Source organism: Kwoniella mangroviensis (assembly GCF_000507465.2).
Source record: "Kwoniella mangroviensis CBS 8507 chromosome 1 map unlocalized Ctg01, whole genome shotgun sequence".
NCBI lineage: Eukaryota > Fungi > Basidiomycota > Tremellomycetes > Tremellales > Cryptococcaceae > Kwoniella > Kwoniella mangrovensis.
The window spans coordinates 128994-147797 of NW_027062533.1; the positions used below are offsets into that span (position 1 = coordinate 128994).

The 18804-nt window shown below is 45.6% G+C and overlaps 8 protein-coding genes across 8 annotated transcripts; 3 read left to right on the forward strand and 5 right to left on the reverse strand.

The window, feature by feature from the left end:
* Positions 1-162: 162 nt before the first annotated feature.
* Positions 163-1769, reverse strand: I203_100044 (proteasome subunit beta type-5; the record flags this gene model as incomplete). The annotated part of the gene is made up of 7 exons (XM_019151226.1): positions 163-272; positions 387-525; positions 626-757; positions 889-1015; positions 1159-1243; positions 1337-1490; positions 1599-1769. The coding sequence occupies 7 exons, from the start codon at positions 1767-1769 to the stop codon at positions 163-165; spliced, it is 918 nt and encodes a 305-aa protein (XP_018999551.1).
* Positions 1770-2163: 394 nt separating this feature from the next.
* I203_100045 (uncharacterized protein) lies at positions 2164-2848 on the forward strand (the record flags this gene model as incomplete). Its single annotated transcript, XM_019151225.1, has 4 exons — positions 2164-2210; positions 2272-2302; positions 2372-2461; positions 2579-2848. The coding sequence occupies 4 exons, from the start codon at positions 2164-2166 to the stop codon at positions 2846-2848; spliced, it is 438 nt and encodes a 145-aa protein (XP_018999550.1).
* Positions 2849-3990: 1142 nt separating this feature from the next.
* On the reverse strand, positions 3991-5120 carry I203_100046 (uncharacterized protein; the record flags this gene model as incomplete). Its single annotated transcript, XM_019151224.1, has 2 exons — positions 3991-4818; positions 4887-5120. 2 exons carry the CDS (start codon positions 5118-5120, stop codon positions 3991-3993), a joined length of 1062 nt encoding a protein of 353 aa, XP_018999549.1.
* A 1486-nt stretch (positions 5121-6606) lies between these two features.
* I203_100047 (uncharacterized protein) lies at positions 6607-7901 on the reverse strand (the record flags this gene model as incomplete). The annotated part of the gene is made up of 3 exons (XM_019151223.1): positions 6607-7464; positions 7512-7664; positions 7776-7901. 3 exons carry the CDS (start codon positions 7899-7901, stop codon positions 6607-6609), a joined length of 1137 nt encoding a protein of 378 aa, XP_018999548.1.
* A 619-nt stretch (positions 7902-8520) lies between these two features.
* On the reverse strand, positions 8521-9967 carry I203_100048 (uncharacterized protein; the record flags this gene model as incomplete). Its single annotated transcript, XM_019151222.1, has 5 exons — positions 8521-8960; positions 9032-9210; positions 9270-9544; positions 9607-9758; positions 9847-9967. 5 exons carry the CDS (start codon positions 9965-9967, stop codon positions 8521-8523), a joined length of 1167 nt encoding a protein of 388 aa, XP_018999547.1.
* A 981-nt stretch (positions 9968-10948) lies between these two features.
* I203_100049 (uncharacterized protein) lies at positions 10949-13252 on the forward strand (the record flags this gene model as incomplete). The annotated part of the gene is made up of 5 exons (XM_019151221.1): positions 10949-10985; positions 11058-11326; positions 11400-11616; positions 11725-11955; positions 12060-13252. The coding sequence occupies 5 exons, from the start codon at positions 10949-10951 to the stop codon at positions 13250-13252; spliced, it is 1947 nt and encodes a 648-aa protein (XP_018999546.1).
* A 274-nt stretch (positions 13253-13526) lies between these two features.
* I203_100050 (uncharacterized protein) lies at positions 13527-14534 on the forward strand (the record flags this gene model as incomplete). The annotated part of the gene is made up of 3 exons (XM_019151220.1): positions 13527-13578; positions 13708-13967; positions 14076-14534. 3 exons carry the CDS (start codon positions 13527-13529, stop codon positions 14532-14534), a joined length of 771 nt encoding a protein of 256 aa, XP_018999545.1.
* Positions 14535-15116: 582 nt separating this feature from the next.
* Positions 15117-18667, reverse strand: I203_100051 (uncharacterized protein; the record flags this gene model as incomplete). Its single annotated transcript, XM_019151219.1, has 3 exons — positions 15117-17773; positions 17880-18490; positions 18615-18667. The coding sequence occupies 3 exons, from the start codon at positions 18665-18667 to the stop codon at positions 15117-15119; spliced, it is 3321 nt and encodes a 1106-aa protein (XP_018999544.1).
* Between the last annotated feature and the right edge of the window lie 137 nt (positions 18668-18804).

An 18804-nucleotide genomic window follows, 5' to 3' on the forward strand; every position in this document is an offset into this window, starting at 1 on the left:
TCGGGAGTGGCAATCCGTAATTACGAAAATAAACGCTGCAGTGATCGGCAATCGCCGCTAATCCCGTTCATGGTGTGGCAAGTGCAAATGAATGATACGGGCTGATCTACTATTTACATTCATGCATCATCTCATTCATGTACATATACGATGACCTATGATCTATGGTTCAACGGCCATTGGAGACGCAGCAGCTGCAGCGTTTTGCGATTCCCTTTCAGCCTTCTTCTTGCCCTCGTACTCGTACCACAACTCATTGACATCGTAGTTGCCTAATCAGATCACGAGGATGTGTCAGCACGTTCGACAATAGGTCCATGTGAGAACTAAAAGCCAAAGATCCAAAGATCCAAGGATCCAAGGTCATACAGGACCAAGTCACTTACCGATAAAGTCCCAACCATCTTGCTTGACGTGATACAAATTACATGTATTACCTGAATAAGCATCTCGATGACCAGCAGCGATGATTGACCTTCTACCTAACTCTTGGGCTTCCTCATCTGTCAGATCCCATCGGTAGCCCTGTGTCACGCATGAGATATCAGCTAAGCTCCAGTCGAAAGATTTCTCTCTGCTTTGGTCTTTGGTAACTAAATAAATGGCAAAAGGACGCGAAACTCACTTGATCAAGTACACCATAGGCGAAAGTACTACCTGAACCAACAGAAAACAAATCTCCTTTCAATCTCTGTCCATCATCATCTACATAGAAGATACAGGGTCCGGTTTTGTCCCATCCACAGACCATAGTTCCCTAGGAAGGTCAACGAATTAGACCTGCTAACCTCTAGACAACAAAACAAGAGAGAGCAGGAATGTGAAGGACAGAGTTCGATGTTCCTCTTTGAGAAGAATTGAATCCGGCAGGTCACGATATGAGCTCACCATACTTAGGCCCATACCCTTGTACTGATACACGATGTTTGACAATATCTTTGAAGCTGCCGCTACCGAGATTCTCTCCTTGTTTCGTAATTCGTATAATCGACATTGCATACCGAGGTATGTTTCCCTATAATCATTGGAAGTTGTCAGTAATTATACCACAATACCACACATATTGTGAATGAGAGTGTAAGGGGTTATAACATCTGCCAGTGAGCCACTCGTTGGTAATCTCTGAAGAAAGCTTGGATCTAAAACTTTGACACTCACCAGTATTGACAATCAGCAGCACCACCAGCCATAGTACCAAGTAAGAATTTGTTAATCTCGATTACTTTCTTCACCGTCCCAGAGGCTATTGAAGAGGTCATATATCAGCCATTATCAGCTTTGACCTCATGTTGGATGATACATAAAGCTCTAGCTATCTAGAGAACGAGTCACTCACCAACATAACTTCCAGCAGTTGCTCTTGAATCTACAGCCACTATGACACCACCTTGGAATTTGAACGCCAAAGTCGTCGTACCGTGTGCTATCTTTATCTTGGCTTCAGGGTTGGAGGACATGTTATCCGTGTGCATATCAAGAAACGATGTTGGCTATACATGAATCATGAGATTAGCGCTTGTCAACGATATAACACATTAGTCTCCTATGGCATAGGCTTTCACGGAGTCATTGATGTAGAGAGAAACAATCACACTCACATCAGATACTCTAGGTACGCTCATCCCTTGTACACCACCCGTTCTAGACAGGTTGCCAAATCCAGCCATACTTCCCCATGAAGCAGCGTCGGTATGTTCAAACTCATCGTCCTCTTCCAATCGAGATTGATGGGGTGCGGAGGGTTGTAGCTGAGTCAGAACTGAGTTCATGTTGGATGCTTGTATCTTCAGCTGGGCTGTGTGATGAGATGAGAGTAATGATATTATAGCTAGTCTCTGGTGAATGTACGTGAACAATGCAATGAATGGTGTTCTGACAGGCCGCGAAAGCGACGACCATGATGATGATGATCAACACCGCGTCGGTGAGGTGGACCAGTAAGCGGTAAATACCTTAAATATGTTACCCATCTTTCACTCTCCATCACCTCCACTCGGGATCACCACTAGTTGACCCGTCATCGATAAACCCAACATTCCTTGCACCATATCCATATATCCTACTGCTACTCATCAGGTATCGGATAATCTTGTGCAGCGCACAATCAGTCAACAAGAACAACATAGAACAGCAAGACCAGGGAGAGAAGTGTAATTATCCAAAATGACAAGATCAGGTTTACAGCAGGATGTGATAAGTCTTTACAGACAGTGAGTATCCTGCAAGCCTTGGGTCGACGGAGTGTGCTAATGGTCGAACTCCTGGTGTCAGGGGAGTACGAAATGCCATGTCAAAGACACCTGTAAGTCTGGCTTCGATCGTGACATCCGAAAAAATTGTACAACTGATTTCGCGCTACATTCGACTGTAGGAATCGAGACCGAATTTTCTGCTACATCTACGTTACAATTTCCGTCACCCGCAATTAAGGCAGAGAGACTATACAGCTATAGAGCATCAGGTGGGTTATCCACCCATTCCCGATACCTACAATCATCCTAAGTACCTACTTCAAGTACTATGGGATATTAGCTCATCTCTCGCCATAACTGATCGGCTCGATGTTTCCATCATGCAGCTCCGTAAAATGTCTCGTACCCTCGAAATGCTTTCCGAACCCTCCACTCAGCGCATATCAATCTCACCAGAATGGCAGCAATGGTGGGACGAGGAGGTACGCAGGTCGAGATCACGCCCTTCAACATCTGCCGAATCAGCAAGTAGGACCGGGTTAGAGCAGGCGCCAGGTGGTGGAGTCAAAGCGAAAGAACAAGTATTAAAGAAGGAACAGAGCGGAAGGGATAGGGATCAGTGGGGCGGGAAACTACCTGGACATGGAGGTACATGAGAATGGTATGAGAATTGTACGCTAAACTGATGAATCAGCACAAAGTGCGCGTGTGTATAAACACCTCTTTTTTCTTGTCGGGTTGATGTTGTGACAATCCATTGCGCACTTGTCATACTGTTTGAAGGATCAGCAAAGCAGCGTTCATCCATCTCTTTCCGATCTGAGTGTCTCTTCTGCTTCATCGATATTTACACGGATATCCGTCTTGTCATTATCAGATCTTACGATTCCTATATATGTCAATTCATCTAACGAAGTCTACTAACGTATATCATAGGCTAATCATTCGACCGTCCCTATCGAATGCTCATTTCCACCTGGATAGACATATTGCCATCTCCTTAGCGAATTCGTTTTCAACCTCACGCATCAGCTTCTCCTTCTTGCGGAAAGAGACATTCGTGATTCTGTAATTCGTTCCAAGATGTCTTTCCCTCATCGGTTCTTTCCAATTCCATTTCTCAGTGTCTATAAGCGGTGCTATGAGACGCGCTAGGTTCTTGATCACCTTTTTCTCCTCTTTGATCTGTAGTTTGGTCAAAATTGTCTCGGAGGGATAAACGATATTGATCTTCCATCGTTGTATGCCATATCCTGGCAGCCGATGGCAACGAGGTTCGGCTATAGCGTTCACGGTCCTCTCGCTTCCGGTGGGATTATATCGATCACATGTGATGTACTAACAACGTGATCTGATCGAATGATCCGCCGGACAGTTTCTGAGTTGCGAGTAATGGTAGAAGCGCTAGGAAACATATCGGAAAGATATGATCTCAGCAACGTGATTGTTTAAATTTCTACATAATCTGAAAACATACAATGTTATATACTCGAATACTTGAATTTCTCCATCTCCCAAGGGCGATGCATTCCATCAATCGCTTTGATTGCTAGGCTATGCCTTGAACCTTTGTTCAAACACGATGCGGCTTGACTCTCTATCCTTGACCAAGCGTTCGATTTTGTTGTGAAAATCCTCCTCGACCGGCGAATTGAAACGAAAGTGGCCTAACTTCCTAGGTAGACAGAGGACTGAGATCGTACAGTCAGTGTAGAGGTCAGTTCCGAAGAAAGTTGAGAGTCCCGAAAGCGCGTGTTGGGCGGTGAGAAGACACCTATCGTTATCTGGCTCGGTGATACTATGGCATACAGGCAGATAAAGATCGATGATCAACCCCCTCGAGGGATTGTCCGGGCAATGCTAAAAGAGACGAGGCTACTTGCAAAGAGGAATCTTGCACATGTTGGAGACCGGCGGAGCAGCGTATTGTAAGAGATTTGAGGTTCAGAGACCTCTTCCAATCGATCAACCCTAGAATCCTTTTCAATGTCATAGGATCTTCGGCATCATCATCAAGGTCGATGCACAACGATACTAAGTCAGGCGCAAATCGGTGAATGATTCGTCTCGATGCTTCATCCATGTCGAAAATTAAGAGTCTTTCGAGTTGGAAAAGACCATCGGTGTCAAGCTCCTGGCAAATCTCCAATATGTGTTCGCTCAAGAATTGAGGACGTAACACGAAACTAGTGATGACGATACCACCCGATCCTGCCCTGTCCAGTAAGCTAGCTCGGATTTGATCTTTCGCGACTGATACTGTTGAGGAAGATGAGTCACACATGTCGATTGCGACGCATTGCTTATATATCCAGGCTTTGAGGGTCTTCATGGAAGTCTTGGGGATGTCCAGGGGATGTGCGATATCCCAAGTGAACTCAGACCAAAGCCTTTCGTGAAAGGTGTACCAATGTTGACCGTTCTCGGAACTTCGGAAGAGCACAGAAGGATCTTTGCTCTCAAACGTCCAGGCTCGAGATGAAGTTGAGGAAGAGACATGACCTCGTACCGATCTTGCATTGGGGAATGGACCAAAGTATCGAATCCATTTAGTTGGCGAGGTACACGATGCATATGGACCAAGGTCGATGACCCTTACAGCGTTCAAGTAAATTGACCTTCGGGACTTTATGAAGCAGAGTAAGACATAAGAACTTCTCATTACGAGAATGGAAACTCATCAGTCATACTCACCTTGTTCCTGCATCGTATGATAGTCTCATCGTACTCCTTGTAGGGAAAAATCCTATACAGCTTCTCGACAGCACCTTGGAAGTGAATCTTACTGGTCGTTAAAAGTGTGTTTATATCCTTGCTGGGGAGATAAAGCATGATCTCTGTTCGAATATTGGGCATCGACCAAACCATATCGTGGAGTTCAGTAAGTTTGTTGGGAGCGAAATCTGACCTGAAGGTGACGGTGGCCATTTTGGAAAGTGTTTGGTTCTTTGGCTAACAGGACCTAGGGATTAGCTAACAGTCAGCCGTCCGTCTATGAAGTAGCGGAAGAAAGAGAAAAAGTAGATGATATCACCTTGTCGATACTCTGCCGAGCTGACGTGAGCTGATGAGCCAGAGTCGAGCGGAGGAGTGACTGATATGGGAATGTGAAGCTGCTCGTGAGAGTGATTCCGCTTCTATGGCTGTCGGGTGAATGGGGTATCGATGAGTAAGAATCAGGTAGAGGACTCCCTGAGTCGTTCGCAGGTGTAAGGAGACACAGTCGGGAAAGATAGATCGATGGATGATGCAGTCGTATTATCTGATGCGCATTGACCTCATGAACACGAAAGTGGCGGATTGGTATCTCACAGGATACCGTCCGTATACAGCATTCACTAATTTTTCAAACTTCACATATTTTCAGAACATGATCGAAGGTTGAATAGGAATGATCGACAACTGTTATCTGAAACTCTGAGTTTGGTACATGGTGATCAAGATCTTCCTAAATTACTCAATACTGTAGCTGAGAAGGATCACATTTGTGACGATACTTTCGGACAAGGGCGAGTACGCTGATAACCATATGACTTTCGAAGAGTTTATATAGGGTTTAGATTAGGATCGATTTAGGAGATCTGAAAATGCGAAAACATCTCTTCGACGGGATATTCCATCTGAGCAATGTCAATATAAACACCCAACAACTGCGCATGAAGATGATGGACCATCAAATATACTTCAGGTGAAGCGAGAACGATCCTTTCCCTTACCTAAATTGAAGATAATCGAAATCCAACTGATATACCCTAGTCATACTGGCAAACTCACTCCACATCAGATCCAGCACGAAATGGATTGGATTACGAATGAAGCTAGCTTTAACCTTTCTAAAATCAAACCCACTAGGAGGATCCAGCTCAGACGTACTCCTTGTGTATTTGAGCCAGTACAAATGAAACGACGTGTCAGACGAGATGGAGGAGACTTTTACGTTCAGAGATCGGTCCGATTTGGTCAAGTGGTGAGGTAGGTCTTTGCAACCGAGTTCTTAGTAGAATAGCTGGCTTATCGGTTCAGATTTAATCGCCTCATGTCTGTATGCTGTATATGAAATTAAATTTGCCAACCTTAGCTGACTTTGTTTTACTCCACGATCATGAATACAGTATCAGTGATCACAGATTATCTCAAGGCCACATCCAGATTGTCTCAGTAACTTTTCTTCGACAAATTATGATTGATTCATCAACATTCTGCGAATCAGCTGTTGTATCGTGTATACTTTGCATCCCACTATGATTTATGTATACACAAATACGGAATATATTGCTGATCGAGGCAGCATGTGATGTGGTATCTCCTTCATATAGTTGAATGCTAGATTGACAGGAGGTTTTAGTCAGCTCTACCTGACTTCTTCTTCATAAGCAGTACATATGGTTCACATACCTGATGCATTCCCTTGGAATTAGGACCCTACATCAGGTTCTGCCACCTGAGCACCTGATAGTTCTTTTTCGAAAGCTTTGTCGATCTGTACCGAGGTCTCGTACCGATACCTAGGGCGTTGGTGGACCATGGTCACTGAGAGCTTCAAAGTCGTCTTCTCTGTCTTCAAGTATTGACGTGACACCTTGGCCGATTCTCTGGCGTACCGTTCCGCGCTCTTGCTTGTTTTAGCATCAATATCGGTAACGCTGAAACATTTGAGGTAGATCATGAAGCTCCAGTAAGTGGAAGAGCCCTTTGCAACTCTATAGCCTCGCAAAATTATTTTTGAATCAGGGATCGAAGCATCGGTGAATCTAGACGAAGGTCGGAGTCGATAGCTCCCGAAATCAACGGTGGACAGCTTGCGTAACCCATCCCAGTGTAGTAGTCCCAGCAACTGTTCGAAAGTGACGCCAGTCTCGGTCCAATCTTTAGGGTGCTGCGAAACGGTAAGAAGTGATCTAGAAAGCAATCTGATGATTTCAAGCATATCCTGATCGAGCCTCAGGAACGACAGGCATGTGACTTCGAGTAGTCGTTTTTGATCCAGCTCCCTGATTATCGTCAGTACGATCTTATTTGAGACGGGGGAGTAATTCAAGAATTTCGTTAAGGTGAAAGAGTCGTAATTTCCCATTTGATCCATCATGTCTTGTCGGAAAGTCCGCTCCTTCTGATTTTCATCTTTGATTGTAAGACCACAGTTTGCCGATACTTGCACGCAGAGGCTTACATTCTCTTGCCATCCGATCGGTACCTTGACTCTTCCGTAGTGGTGAGCGAGGGTTCTGGATGAGCCACGCGTAGGTCTGTTGTTGAGGAGGGTTGAGATATTCTGATGCGGATGGGATGTTCGAAAATGAACAGCTCTTTCCCATTCACAAAACCGCGATAGAGTATTTGATCGTATTTAGTGATTCTCGAAGCGTGAGGAAACGTCTTGAACAATTTCGTCCAATCCGAGAACTCGATATTCTTGCTGGATGTGGATAAAGAGAGGATTCGGACATTTGACAAGTAATAATGTAAATTTCCCTAAATAGTGCCAATGTTTATTAGCAGCGGAACTCGCCATTGTCAAAGCAAGAGTCGCCGGTAAGTTTATGTCAAAGATGAATCTGAGCGGTCGAGTTGTCAGTAACTCACTACTGTCGTGATATCGCCCACCTCTAATGAACAGCCCTGCTCCAACTTTTTGTAATGTTCGAAGGAAAATTCCCTGTACAAATGTTTTGAGGCTGATTGAAAAGCTGATTTGGAAACTCGAAGCATCGTGACGAGTTCCCTCCTATCGAGCTTAGAGAGGATCATATCTTGCAAGAAAGGAGTATTGATAACCATTTCCAATGCGCTGACGTTATCCGAGGAAGATGTGGATTCGCTGAATGCGGAGGCGAGCTGATTTAGCTGCCACAGGTTTTAGCGGTCAGGAGATTGGGTATGTACGTTGACATGGTCTAGGCGTTTCAGAAAGCTGTAAGACAATGGTAAGAGGATTGATGATGAATGGTTTAGATCGAAGATCATAAGAAAGAAAGAAAGTAGAAGAAGAGAAGGAAAAGAAACAGCGAACAACAAAAGAGAGAGTGGAATGTCGAGTGACGCTGACTGTGAGTCAGTATGCTGCTTGCCGGTCAAAGCTCGGGCGCAAGAATGTGCAAGTAAGGTTTCGATTGATGTGAAGCTTAGCGGTTATATGTACTGAGCGTTCGCGTATCGTGTTAAAGCCTGCATCAATCAAATCTTACAAAGCTGTCGTATCAAAAATCGTCTCGCTCCGTCTTGCTCTGCTGCCTCTTTCTTCCTTCTTCCTTCTACAATCAATGTCCACGCTCCAGTTTACCTTTCCTACCAGAAGTGACACCGGACTTCACTTGATCCAAGAACTTATTTAAGCCATCTCAACATCACCATCCTCATCTTCCTCGTCGTGTATAGCAGGTACCACTCCATTCTTCGTCAATTCCTCTAATAACTCAGCAACGTGTGATCCAATACCTTCATCTACATATTCCTGATCTTCGTATAATCTCGCACACTCGACTAACGATCTCATACTTTCGCTCAAACATTCTTCTACACTCATAGGTTCGTCATCTTCACCATCTTCAGCTTTGATAGTGGTGGTGGTGGTGAGGAGTGAAGGGTTCTCCTTGATAGCTTCTGCTCGGAGGTATAATGCCCAACCTTCCAGATATGCTCCTTCGATATTCAACGAGTCTTCCTCTCTCACTGTTGATAGTATATCCAAAGCTTCGAGATGTAATGAATGTTCGAGCAATAGTCGGGATAGGGCTAGTCGGACGGGTAAAGCTGGTAGGATGGGATCAACTAGATTGTAGATATCACATCAGCTTTGGGTGTTCTTGACTTCAATACGGATTGATATTCAAGTGACTTACATGGTTCTCTTCCTTCCAGATCATTGTATAAACTGATGACCACCTTCTTGGCATCATCGAAACGGGATTGAGACATCCTGATACTGGCTAATGACAACTTGACTTCTGGATTATTCGGTGAAATGCTTAAAGCTCTTTGTATCAACGAATCACAGTTCTTCTCAGCTGCTTCTTCGAAACTAGCGAGGGAAGAAATCATGTCAGCTTTATGTTTGCCAGTCATCGTCAGATGAATCACCATAAGTCGGACATCCATATTTCTATCATAGCTACTAAGGCAGTGACGGCCATTTGTACATCTTCATCAACCTCTTCATCCTCCTCCTCAGCACCTCGCTGTTTCCCTTTACCCTTTCGATCTTGCTCTGCTATACGCTTTTCGAGCATTGCGGTGGCTGTTGAGTAGTATCCTAATGCTTCTTGGGGTTCGGAGGCTGACTGAGCGAGGTAGAGGTATGGAGAAGGGTGAGAAGGTGGTTCGGCCGCGTGAGGAGGAAATAGTTGTAAGAGGTGCTAACTCAGAATTTTCAGTTAAAAAGCCTTATGAAGCTAAAGGGGAAGAAGCTGAACCTTACCTCCCTTCCACGCTCTTCATCGCCTGCTTCCAGCTCTGCTATTCCTACCAACTCTCTAGCTTCAACATTGGAAGGTTCGAGTTCCAACGCCCTGTCCAAGAATTTTATGGCAAGTTCAAAATTCGACTGAGCAAGCAGGGTATGCGATTTATCTGATTTTGGTGTTCGTACGGAAGGTCAACGCCAATCCTCGAATCGATCACGGTATATCCCGGGACACAACGAGCTGAGCGGGCTCACCTATCAAACTTGCCGCATCTATCGGTCCAGCCGCACTACTTGCTTGGGCAGCCGCGGCCTGCTGTCTCTTCTCCGGGTTAACACGCTTACTGGAAGCCGCAGACTTTTTCGTTCGTGTCATTTTACTGTTTGACTGTTTGACTGATGTGCTGTTGGTGCAGTGAGATGCAGAGGTGATTACGATGGACAGAATGAGAGCTGATCGACACTGGATGACAACTCTTGAAAATCACAGAAGTACTTACTGGCAGTTGCAAAATCATAAAATCACAACAGCGACGTCGAGCAAGGCACGAACCACGTGTCGGCCCCCCTTGAACCACGTGGCTAGAAAGAGATGATGATGATGTTGTTATGCATTAAGATGCCTGCATGCCATCATTGTCGATGATGATCCATTCATCTCTCTCTTTCGATTGAATACCTTGCTTGTGACTGACATCATCGTGTCAGGGGCAGTCTTCTACGACCCAGATCTACCAGTTACAACCTCACTCTCGTACTCGCGAGAGATACTGCTCACCCATATGAACCAAACGCCACCTGAAACATCAACCACCTTTCTTCGGTGTGATCGTCAACCCCTCGAGAACGATTATCAGTCCGTCAAACAATCGACGCCGTACCCCTTGTACCTTTCCTTTTCCCATGCATAGGAATGTTCTGACTGATCATCCACTCGATCAAAGACCTACCTTTGATCACACAGAACGAGAGGCTGTTTGATGCGTAGTCTGTAGTGAAGATAAGCTTGACGACCATTCCGGGAATATCAGGATTACGATCAATGGTCTAGAATTTAAGAAAGATCAAAATTGCTCAAACGCTTATCCCAGAGATACTGATTTTGCTGACATCAAAGACAGGAGATATACCGATTGATATTTCCCAAAGCAAGGTAACCGTATTTGATTTAACTATCATCAATAACCGTCCCGCAGGAAAGGCAGGATCCTTCCAATCTACTCTTGCAATCACGATCGACCTACTCTCAATACCAAAGTTGTGTTGACCGATAGAGGTAGCATTCATCTCATGTTGATAGAGACCAACTAGTTGTTCTGCTTGCAACGGCTGCGGAGTCTGGTGTATACCATGAACGATGGACTTACTGGAGAAAGCTCAATCAGCTTATGTTCGTGAGTGATACGTCTCATCTCACCCTATCTCACCTTGCGTGAAACAATATATGAGGTTGACGAAACGTATAGTGATCTCACTATCGTCGATCCCATTAATGGTTCTCGCGATCGTACCCCACCTATTCCCATATCATCTCTCAGGTATATCTCCAACCTCTCGACTCACTCCTCCCACAATCTCTCTGGCGATATGGACGATCGCAACATGCAGTAGCACGATACTAGATCGATACGTACTCAAGAAAGGGCAAGCCCAAGATTTGTTCTGCAGTGTAGATGCAATACTTATAGCTGCCTTGACGACTGGTATGGTCACTCATATACCCGCTATCGCTTTGGTGAGTGGAATATCCACTCCCGTTCGTCTCAGATACCCACAAGACGAAAGCTGATAACTGTGTACTAAAATAGTATCGATATCGCTCTCTTCCTACTCCGTCTATACCAAATCCCGTCCCACCTACCAAGCTCCGAAATATCCTTTGTCTGACCATCATTTACGCCTACTCCTTATTGCCTTGTGTACCAACTCTCTCAAAATCCATCTCCAGAGGATTTAGCTCGTCGGAAGGTTTGGCGAAATGGTGGGGCTTCTATTGTATAGCCAGTGGAGATTGGTTCAGAACAGGTGAGTCATGGGTGTGCCTCTCATGCCTTGCGGCTCGCTCGTTGAAAAAGCAGAAGAAGAAAGTATTCGGATATGTGGAGTGGTAGAGGCTAATCTTTAAACAAATAGTCCGTCCTCTCACCCTCCTAGCGCCTCTTGTTTTAACTGTACCAATCACGTTGTTGATCTTTTCCGTCCTCTATTCTACCTCAGGCCATCCTTCTCCTCATATACACCCAACAGCCAAACACTGGGCACAGGCGAGTATGCTCTTGCTCATTTCAGCAGGGATAGGAGGGTTCGTGGTGATTGAACAGATCGTAGGATGGAATGATACCTGGTTGTTCAGGGGGATTGAAGGTGAGTAGACGTAGGCACACTGTATTCTGCTACTGCCCCCTGAGGGGTCACTGTACAAATTTAAGTCACAAGATGTTTGACTGACCTGATTCCTCACTTTGCAGCCCTTAGTGGACCCATCCTAGCTTTAACATTACTATTCAACCTTCATACTTGGCATGCATACTCATGTTGGATCCGATTCCGTCGTCCTCCCACGACATCTACAGATAATCTCCAATCAAACGCACCGTTATTATCCGACTTGCAAAAGAAACGAAGTTCGTCATTCTACGTCGATAAATTAGAGATTATACCTGGTTCGGGACCTGGTTTAGTGACGAAACGAAGTGTTAGGTTCCCACCTACACCTCAACAAGCTGAATACATCCCTAATAGACAGATGTCAACAAAGGGTAAAAAGGGCAAAATTGAGAGTCTGTTGCCGCCTCCTGCGAAGAGGAAATCGATTACGGGCACGGGATTTCTGAAATCTGCTCTGACCAACCATACTCTTACTCTCAATACAGAAAGAGAAAGAGAAAGAGAGAAGATGGATCTGGGCATGGATTTGGAAAGAGGATTACATCCCCATCCACACTCAATGAACGAAAATCATTCACCACCTATACAACTTTCTCCTGAAATCGTTGTGAGGGATGTACCGGAAGTGATCATCCAGGAACCTACACCTATACATTTCAACCGACCCAATAGATATTCATCGAATACAAATGCCTCGTCTCCATTCCAATATCAGGATTTGGTTACGTATTATTCAACTGCTCCTTCCGATATTGAACGAGGGGAAAGGGCAAGTAGCGTTTTTCCATATTTTGATTCGGTTTATACGTCTACTACGTTACCTTACAATTCCAGAGGATCATCTACTTTAGACAAGCTGAGGAGAGAGGGTAGTACCAGTACCAAAGGTAGTTACAACTCAAAAACTGGATTGGGTGAAATGATCGGAGGGATTGGTAAACCACCGTTACCAACCATTCGGGCAATGACGATATCCAATATAAGCCATGTTGATGAAGATGATTCAGTATATTCTCAACTCCCAGCATCAATAGCTATACCGGGGCCTAGACCAACTATCGCAAGACACAGTACTAGTCCAACCCTAGACAATCCTCCCAGCGAGACTTCCTCAATATACTCACAACCTTCCATATCAGATTCGTACCGCGTTGTCCCTAGACCTGTGCACAGTAGGAATACATCTAATTACAGTATACCAACTAAGAGAGCGTTGATTTCCACTGCCGAGAGAAGAGAAGATGATGAGGAGGAAATGATCAAATTCGGTTAAGTTAGGGTTATCTTATCACGTTGTAGACAGAATCAAAGTGTCTTCGTCTCGGAACACGGATAAGATGACGACGGATCGAAGGTGCTTTGATTTTACCCGCCTCGGGGACGAATTTGGTTTTTGTTGTTGTTTTCATATCTCAACATACTCTGTAATCTTATACGGTACTCTGCCCAGCTAGCTTAGATCATATGCACTGCGAATAGTATCACATTGTATCTCACCCAGATATCCATTGTCTCTCATGGTCATGAACGACTCATAGCAACAGACGATGAACAATAAAACTATCTTCTTATCGCTGACTTCCCTTGGTCTAGGTCTAGGTTTGTTGACCTACCAACACCTCAACCTTCGATCTCTTTATCCGAGCTTACCTGTCCCTCCTTAACTTCTCATCTCCTGTAGAAAGGACCGGCCGTTCAGTACGGCCAGTTGGACGAACTGTGAACTAGGTGATTCGTGGGCTGTGAAAATACCTAAGGATCTGTTGATAGGTCATCTACTATCAGATGGTAAGGATGAGGATATAGGACAGAAGTGGAATAAGGCTTTTTGGATGACTTGGCCATTGAGGTTGGAAGGAAGATCGCTAGGTTCGATCGTGAGAATGATAAGGTCTAGATCCAATGAAGAGGTTGAAGAGAGGAAAGAGGTGGATATGAGTGAGGAAGGATACAAAGTGAATATCGGTCAGACAGTTGTGAATGGTTTGGTAAGTGCATTCATTATATTCACACATGTCATGAGTCTACATTAATTTGGCTACAAGTCATATGACATCGTACGAGACAGACATCCTATGCTAATATCATGAATGCAGTTCACTATAGAATCCATCGACCAAATCCCCTTTCACCTTCTATCTTCTCCAACGTCCAAGTCCACGTCCACTTCCACGCAAATCACTTATTCATGGGGTAACCTCTCACCTGCCTCTCCAACCAACCCTTCATCGTGGATATCCATCTCAATAAGAGGTGGATATCACACCTTATCCGTACTGTCCGAACCATATTTGAATTCTCAGGTTCACTCGTCGAAAGAGAAACAATTTAGTAGTAGGAGCGATTCCGGTAACGATGACTATGTGTATCTCGTATTCACCGCTCAAGGTATATCGTCGACATCATCATCGTCAAATGACCAGCCAGGGAACCAAGGGATGTTCGATAAATTGTTTATTGAGTTTCATAGGACTTATTCTAGGGTATTGGTCCATTTGGCCATTAGGCAGATGGATTTGAGCAATGTATCGGAAAAGGTGGATCGATGGCCTTGAGGATCATCTCATACCCAATCCTACAGTATACGTTGTACAAAAATTTGTTAATTGAGTGGTGGTACTCGTACTTGGGACCCGGTCCATCTTCTTATGTGTTCACACTTATATAGTCATGAAATCAGATGCAATCACAAAGAGCAGAGAGGCATAACATGATTCATGCAAAAGACAAAGCATCGAAACGAGCCAAATGGAAAGGAGAGGAGGGGAAAAGTCCATCTACATAAACGGGAAACATCATCATCATAAATTATCATGAATCTACTTGATTTGAAGAAACTCCTAAGATCATTCTATTCACATGATGTAGAACTGTAAGGAGATAAGAAGGACATATGACATTTGGAAGTAAAAATACAATAGGTCTCATTTCATCTTTGTTCTTCGCAATTCATCTATCCACCTTCCACTCATATCCGCATATCATTACACACCTAGCATATCCTTTTCCTCTAATCCTATCTCCCATCACATGCATTTCACGAGTCTATCAGGGATGATCAACTGTTTTGCCCGATAGAAAATGATCCTCACTTCTTCGTTCTTCAATCTTCCCTTATCCCACACTAACACCACTGCCTACCGATGATGTGCATACCCTCCACCCTGATAGCCATAAACCTGGCCCACCTGCGGCTGACTCTGAGGTCTGGGCGGTGGAGGATGAGGATGTTGACCGTAGAAAGCCTGTTGCGGGCTATACGGTTGTTGTGGACCTGGGCCAGGTTGGCCTGGTAGACCTCTTCTTGGATCATACCCTGGACCATTAACTCCGATTCCATTAGGTGGTGGTCGATTGTTGTAGCCTTGTGGGGGTCCAGCACCAGGTGGTAATCTCTGAGGGGGTTCCCAGCTCTCCTGTCCCTGCTGGGGTGGTAATCCTCCAGGAGGAGGCAGAGGTCTTTGACCTGGTCCAGGTCCGCCATATCCCTGATGTTGAGGTGGGGGCCTCTGACCTTGAGGAGGATGCTGGAATAACTGTCCAGGTTGAGGTTGAGAGAACAATTGCCCAGGTTGAGGTCCAGGCGAAGTAGGGTTAGGTCGTTGAGGGAATGGCGAAGCGGATCCGCCGTTCGATCCTGGATGATGGAATATCTGACCAGGTTGAGGTCCAGAATGTTGAGGATATAACGGTCGGACCTGCCCTTGACCTTGACCCTCGGGTGGACCTCTACCATCAGTGACTACTCTTCGCATACCACCAGAGTTAGGTCCAGGAGGCGGTAAGGGATGAGAATGAGTAGGGTTCGACATAGTTCTTTGTCGAGTATCACGCCTGTCATCTAGACCAGTAAGAATGGGCGAGCCATTACTTTGAGGTGGAGGACCGAAGGATGACTGGGGTACACCGCCTGGTGGCCCACGTATGTTGGCAGGGGGACGGTGCTGTTGTTGAGGATGGTGATACCCTTCGTTGGGTGAGCGTGGTCCAGGTCCCGTGGGTGGAGGTTGAGACATCGCTCTTTGAGGAGCGTTTTGTGGTAATGGTCGAGGAGGTTGTTGATGAGGACTGTAATTTTGGGGAGGTGGAGGGATAGATTGTTGCGAAGGTGGGCGAGGTGGTGGAGATTGCTTATTGACCGGTTGCGATCGCATCTCATGATCGACTTGGGCATTCTGCATACCATACGAAGGTGCACGCATGGGCGCTTCGTTTTTTCTACCATCCCTGGCTCTCTCAGGTTTCGATAAACTGTTCTTCTTTGTCGAAACGGGTGTAATGATTGGTGGTGGGGCAGGTGTAGGAGCCGGAGATTCGATAGGGTTGCTTCTGGGCAAAGGTTTCCCAGCCGATCCTGAATCAGCTGGTTTGGGAGGTGTGCCTTTGACGGGAGCTTTAACTTCCTCTTTCGATTTTTCAGGATCAGTCGTCGAAGCTGTCTTCTTCTCTTCAGTAACGTTCCGACCGATCACACCAAGGTACCAGAACATGAGATTGGAGATCAAAACCTGCTCGTACAGCGGTCTTCTGGCATTGGCAAGCTTGATGTGACTTAGCCGGTAAACAGCCCTTTCTACGTGAATAGGATACCGAGCGTAGCTGGAGAAGCCAGGTGAAATAGGCGAGGGAGAAGGCGGGACTCCAAGTGATTTAGCTGATTTGGACGAACCGAGCAGAGCAGCTGCTGCTGCAGGACCAGCCGAGGAAAAGTTGGAAACTGATGATATCTCTTCTTGCTTTTTCTTCCCTCCAAACAACGATCCGAGAAATCTATCTTTATCTTTCTTCCCCTTTCCATCCTTATCCTTCTTGTCCTTTTTGCCGAACAACCCGCCTTTCTTCTGCTTTTCCTTCTCCTTGCTGGCAGTCGAAGATGCAGACGAAACTCCTGATTCTGTACGAGCGAGATTAGGTGTTTCGATGTTCACGGGCGTCATCTTTTGATCGACAGGCTGTGGCGCTGGCTGCGCCTGTTGTTGTTGCTCTTGCCGCTGTTGCAAAGCCATACCTGGAGGAAGAGACGAGCGCTGAGCGGGAGGAGCCATGCCTGGTGGGAGTTCGTACTGGGATTGATACTGTTGAGGTGTACTCATGGACGTTTCTTCCGGAACTTGTAAATTAGATCCAGAATTGATCAGAGACGGTATAGCCGGTCTTTCCAATTGCATTTCTGCGCCAGGCGAAGTCCTCCTCACTCCAGCTAAAGGATCTCTGACAGTCTCCTGCGTGGGTGTTCTATCATGATCATGTTCCGACGCAAACCAATCTCCATCTTGTTGATAGGGTGTAGTCGTTATCACAGGCGGTAAAGAAAGTTTCTTCCCAGGAGGAGAAGGTTCAGGACTAGGTGAAGTGGAATGATCGCGTGAAGAAGATGACATCGAACTGGATCTCGAATCTCTAGCGTACGCATCGAATATATGAGCTTCATCCGTCGATTCATCCGATCCTCTTCTCTCTTCTAAGTGCTGTACCGAATCGTGGAAAACTTCTTTATCTTCATGTTCATGTGAGTGATCGCTACCGCCCATACTGGACGTCGTTCCCGTACTTAACTTCTTGACTCTATCGGAATAATCGAACTCATCATCAAAGACGGGTAACTCTCGCTGTGGTGCAGCTGTCATTCGTCCTTTCCTCGTAGCTGCGAACCGATGTCCTCCTCCATCACCTGATAAACTTGCTTTACCTCTGATTTTGGTGCGTGCCGAACGACGAAGAATCGATCCTGGTCGAGAAGGGATGAGGGGAGCATCATCGGTATCACCACCCTGAGGTATGTCGTCTTGGAGGACTGGATGAATCGGAAATGAATGTTAGTCAAAGCAAGGCAATCATACGGACACAAAGCACGGATGAATGGTATGAGTGTGATTGCACAGGAAAGGTAATCTACTCACATCCAGGAGCAACATTCATACTCAGACTCCTCCTCAGCAGCGTCCTCATCGCTTCCGGATCATCTTCCACCTCATCCGCCTCATCTACCAACTCCTCCAATTTCTGCAAATCATTCAAAGTCAATCCCTTTTCACCTGATCTTCCACCATATATACTCGCTGGTCTTCTGGTTGGTAAAGGTGGAGCTTCATTTTCAACGTCATCTCCAGGTTTAGGTTGATATTGTCTACTCAACATTGATCTTTTCCTACCCAATCCTTCCGATCCTCTTCGACTGGGATTACGAGATAACCAACTTGGGCTTCTACTCAGTCCTGGCGCTTCGGCAGCTTCAGCGGCATCGGCGTGTGTCGGATCAGGATGAGTATGCGATTTCAAGAATGCTCGAAACTCCCCCGGAGCAAGTTCAGGATGTAAATGCGCTGGGACCCAGAATAATCCCGCATCCTCACCGCTCAGTCCATCAGGTGTAGATAAGGTGATATCGTCATTGGTATCGTATAATGAGCCGGATGATTCAGGTCGAGAATTAGGTGATGGAGGGGGGAGATCAGGATCTAAAGGTAACGCCCCTGGTCCCGCAGATGTTATTGATCTCCGCCGTAGATTCCTGGTGTAGTGGGAGTCAAGTCAGCTTGAAACAGTCAACAGTACACCACACAAATACAAGGGCTTCGAAGGTACGGTAGATCTTTATGACTTTGTAGAAACGAGGAGTTTTTGGCTAGACTCACCTCAAAGTATTAATCTCCCTCTCAATCTCCTGGTCAGTTACCTCTGAAGGCATGTTGTGTCTTCACTTCTCTATTGTACAAGTGGTTGGTCACTCGTTGACTCGCACGAGCCCAATGGGATTCAGGGATGTTGCCAATTGAGCGGAATGGGTTGATCTATATACACTCTATATGATGGATCTGGTGAATG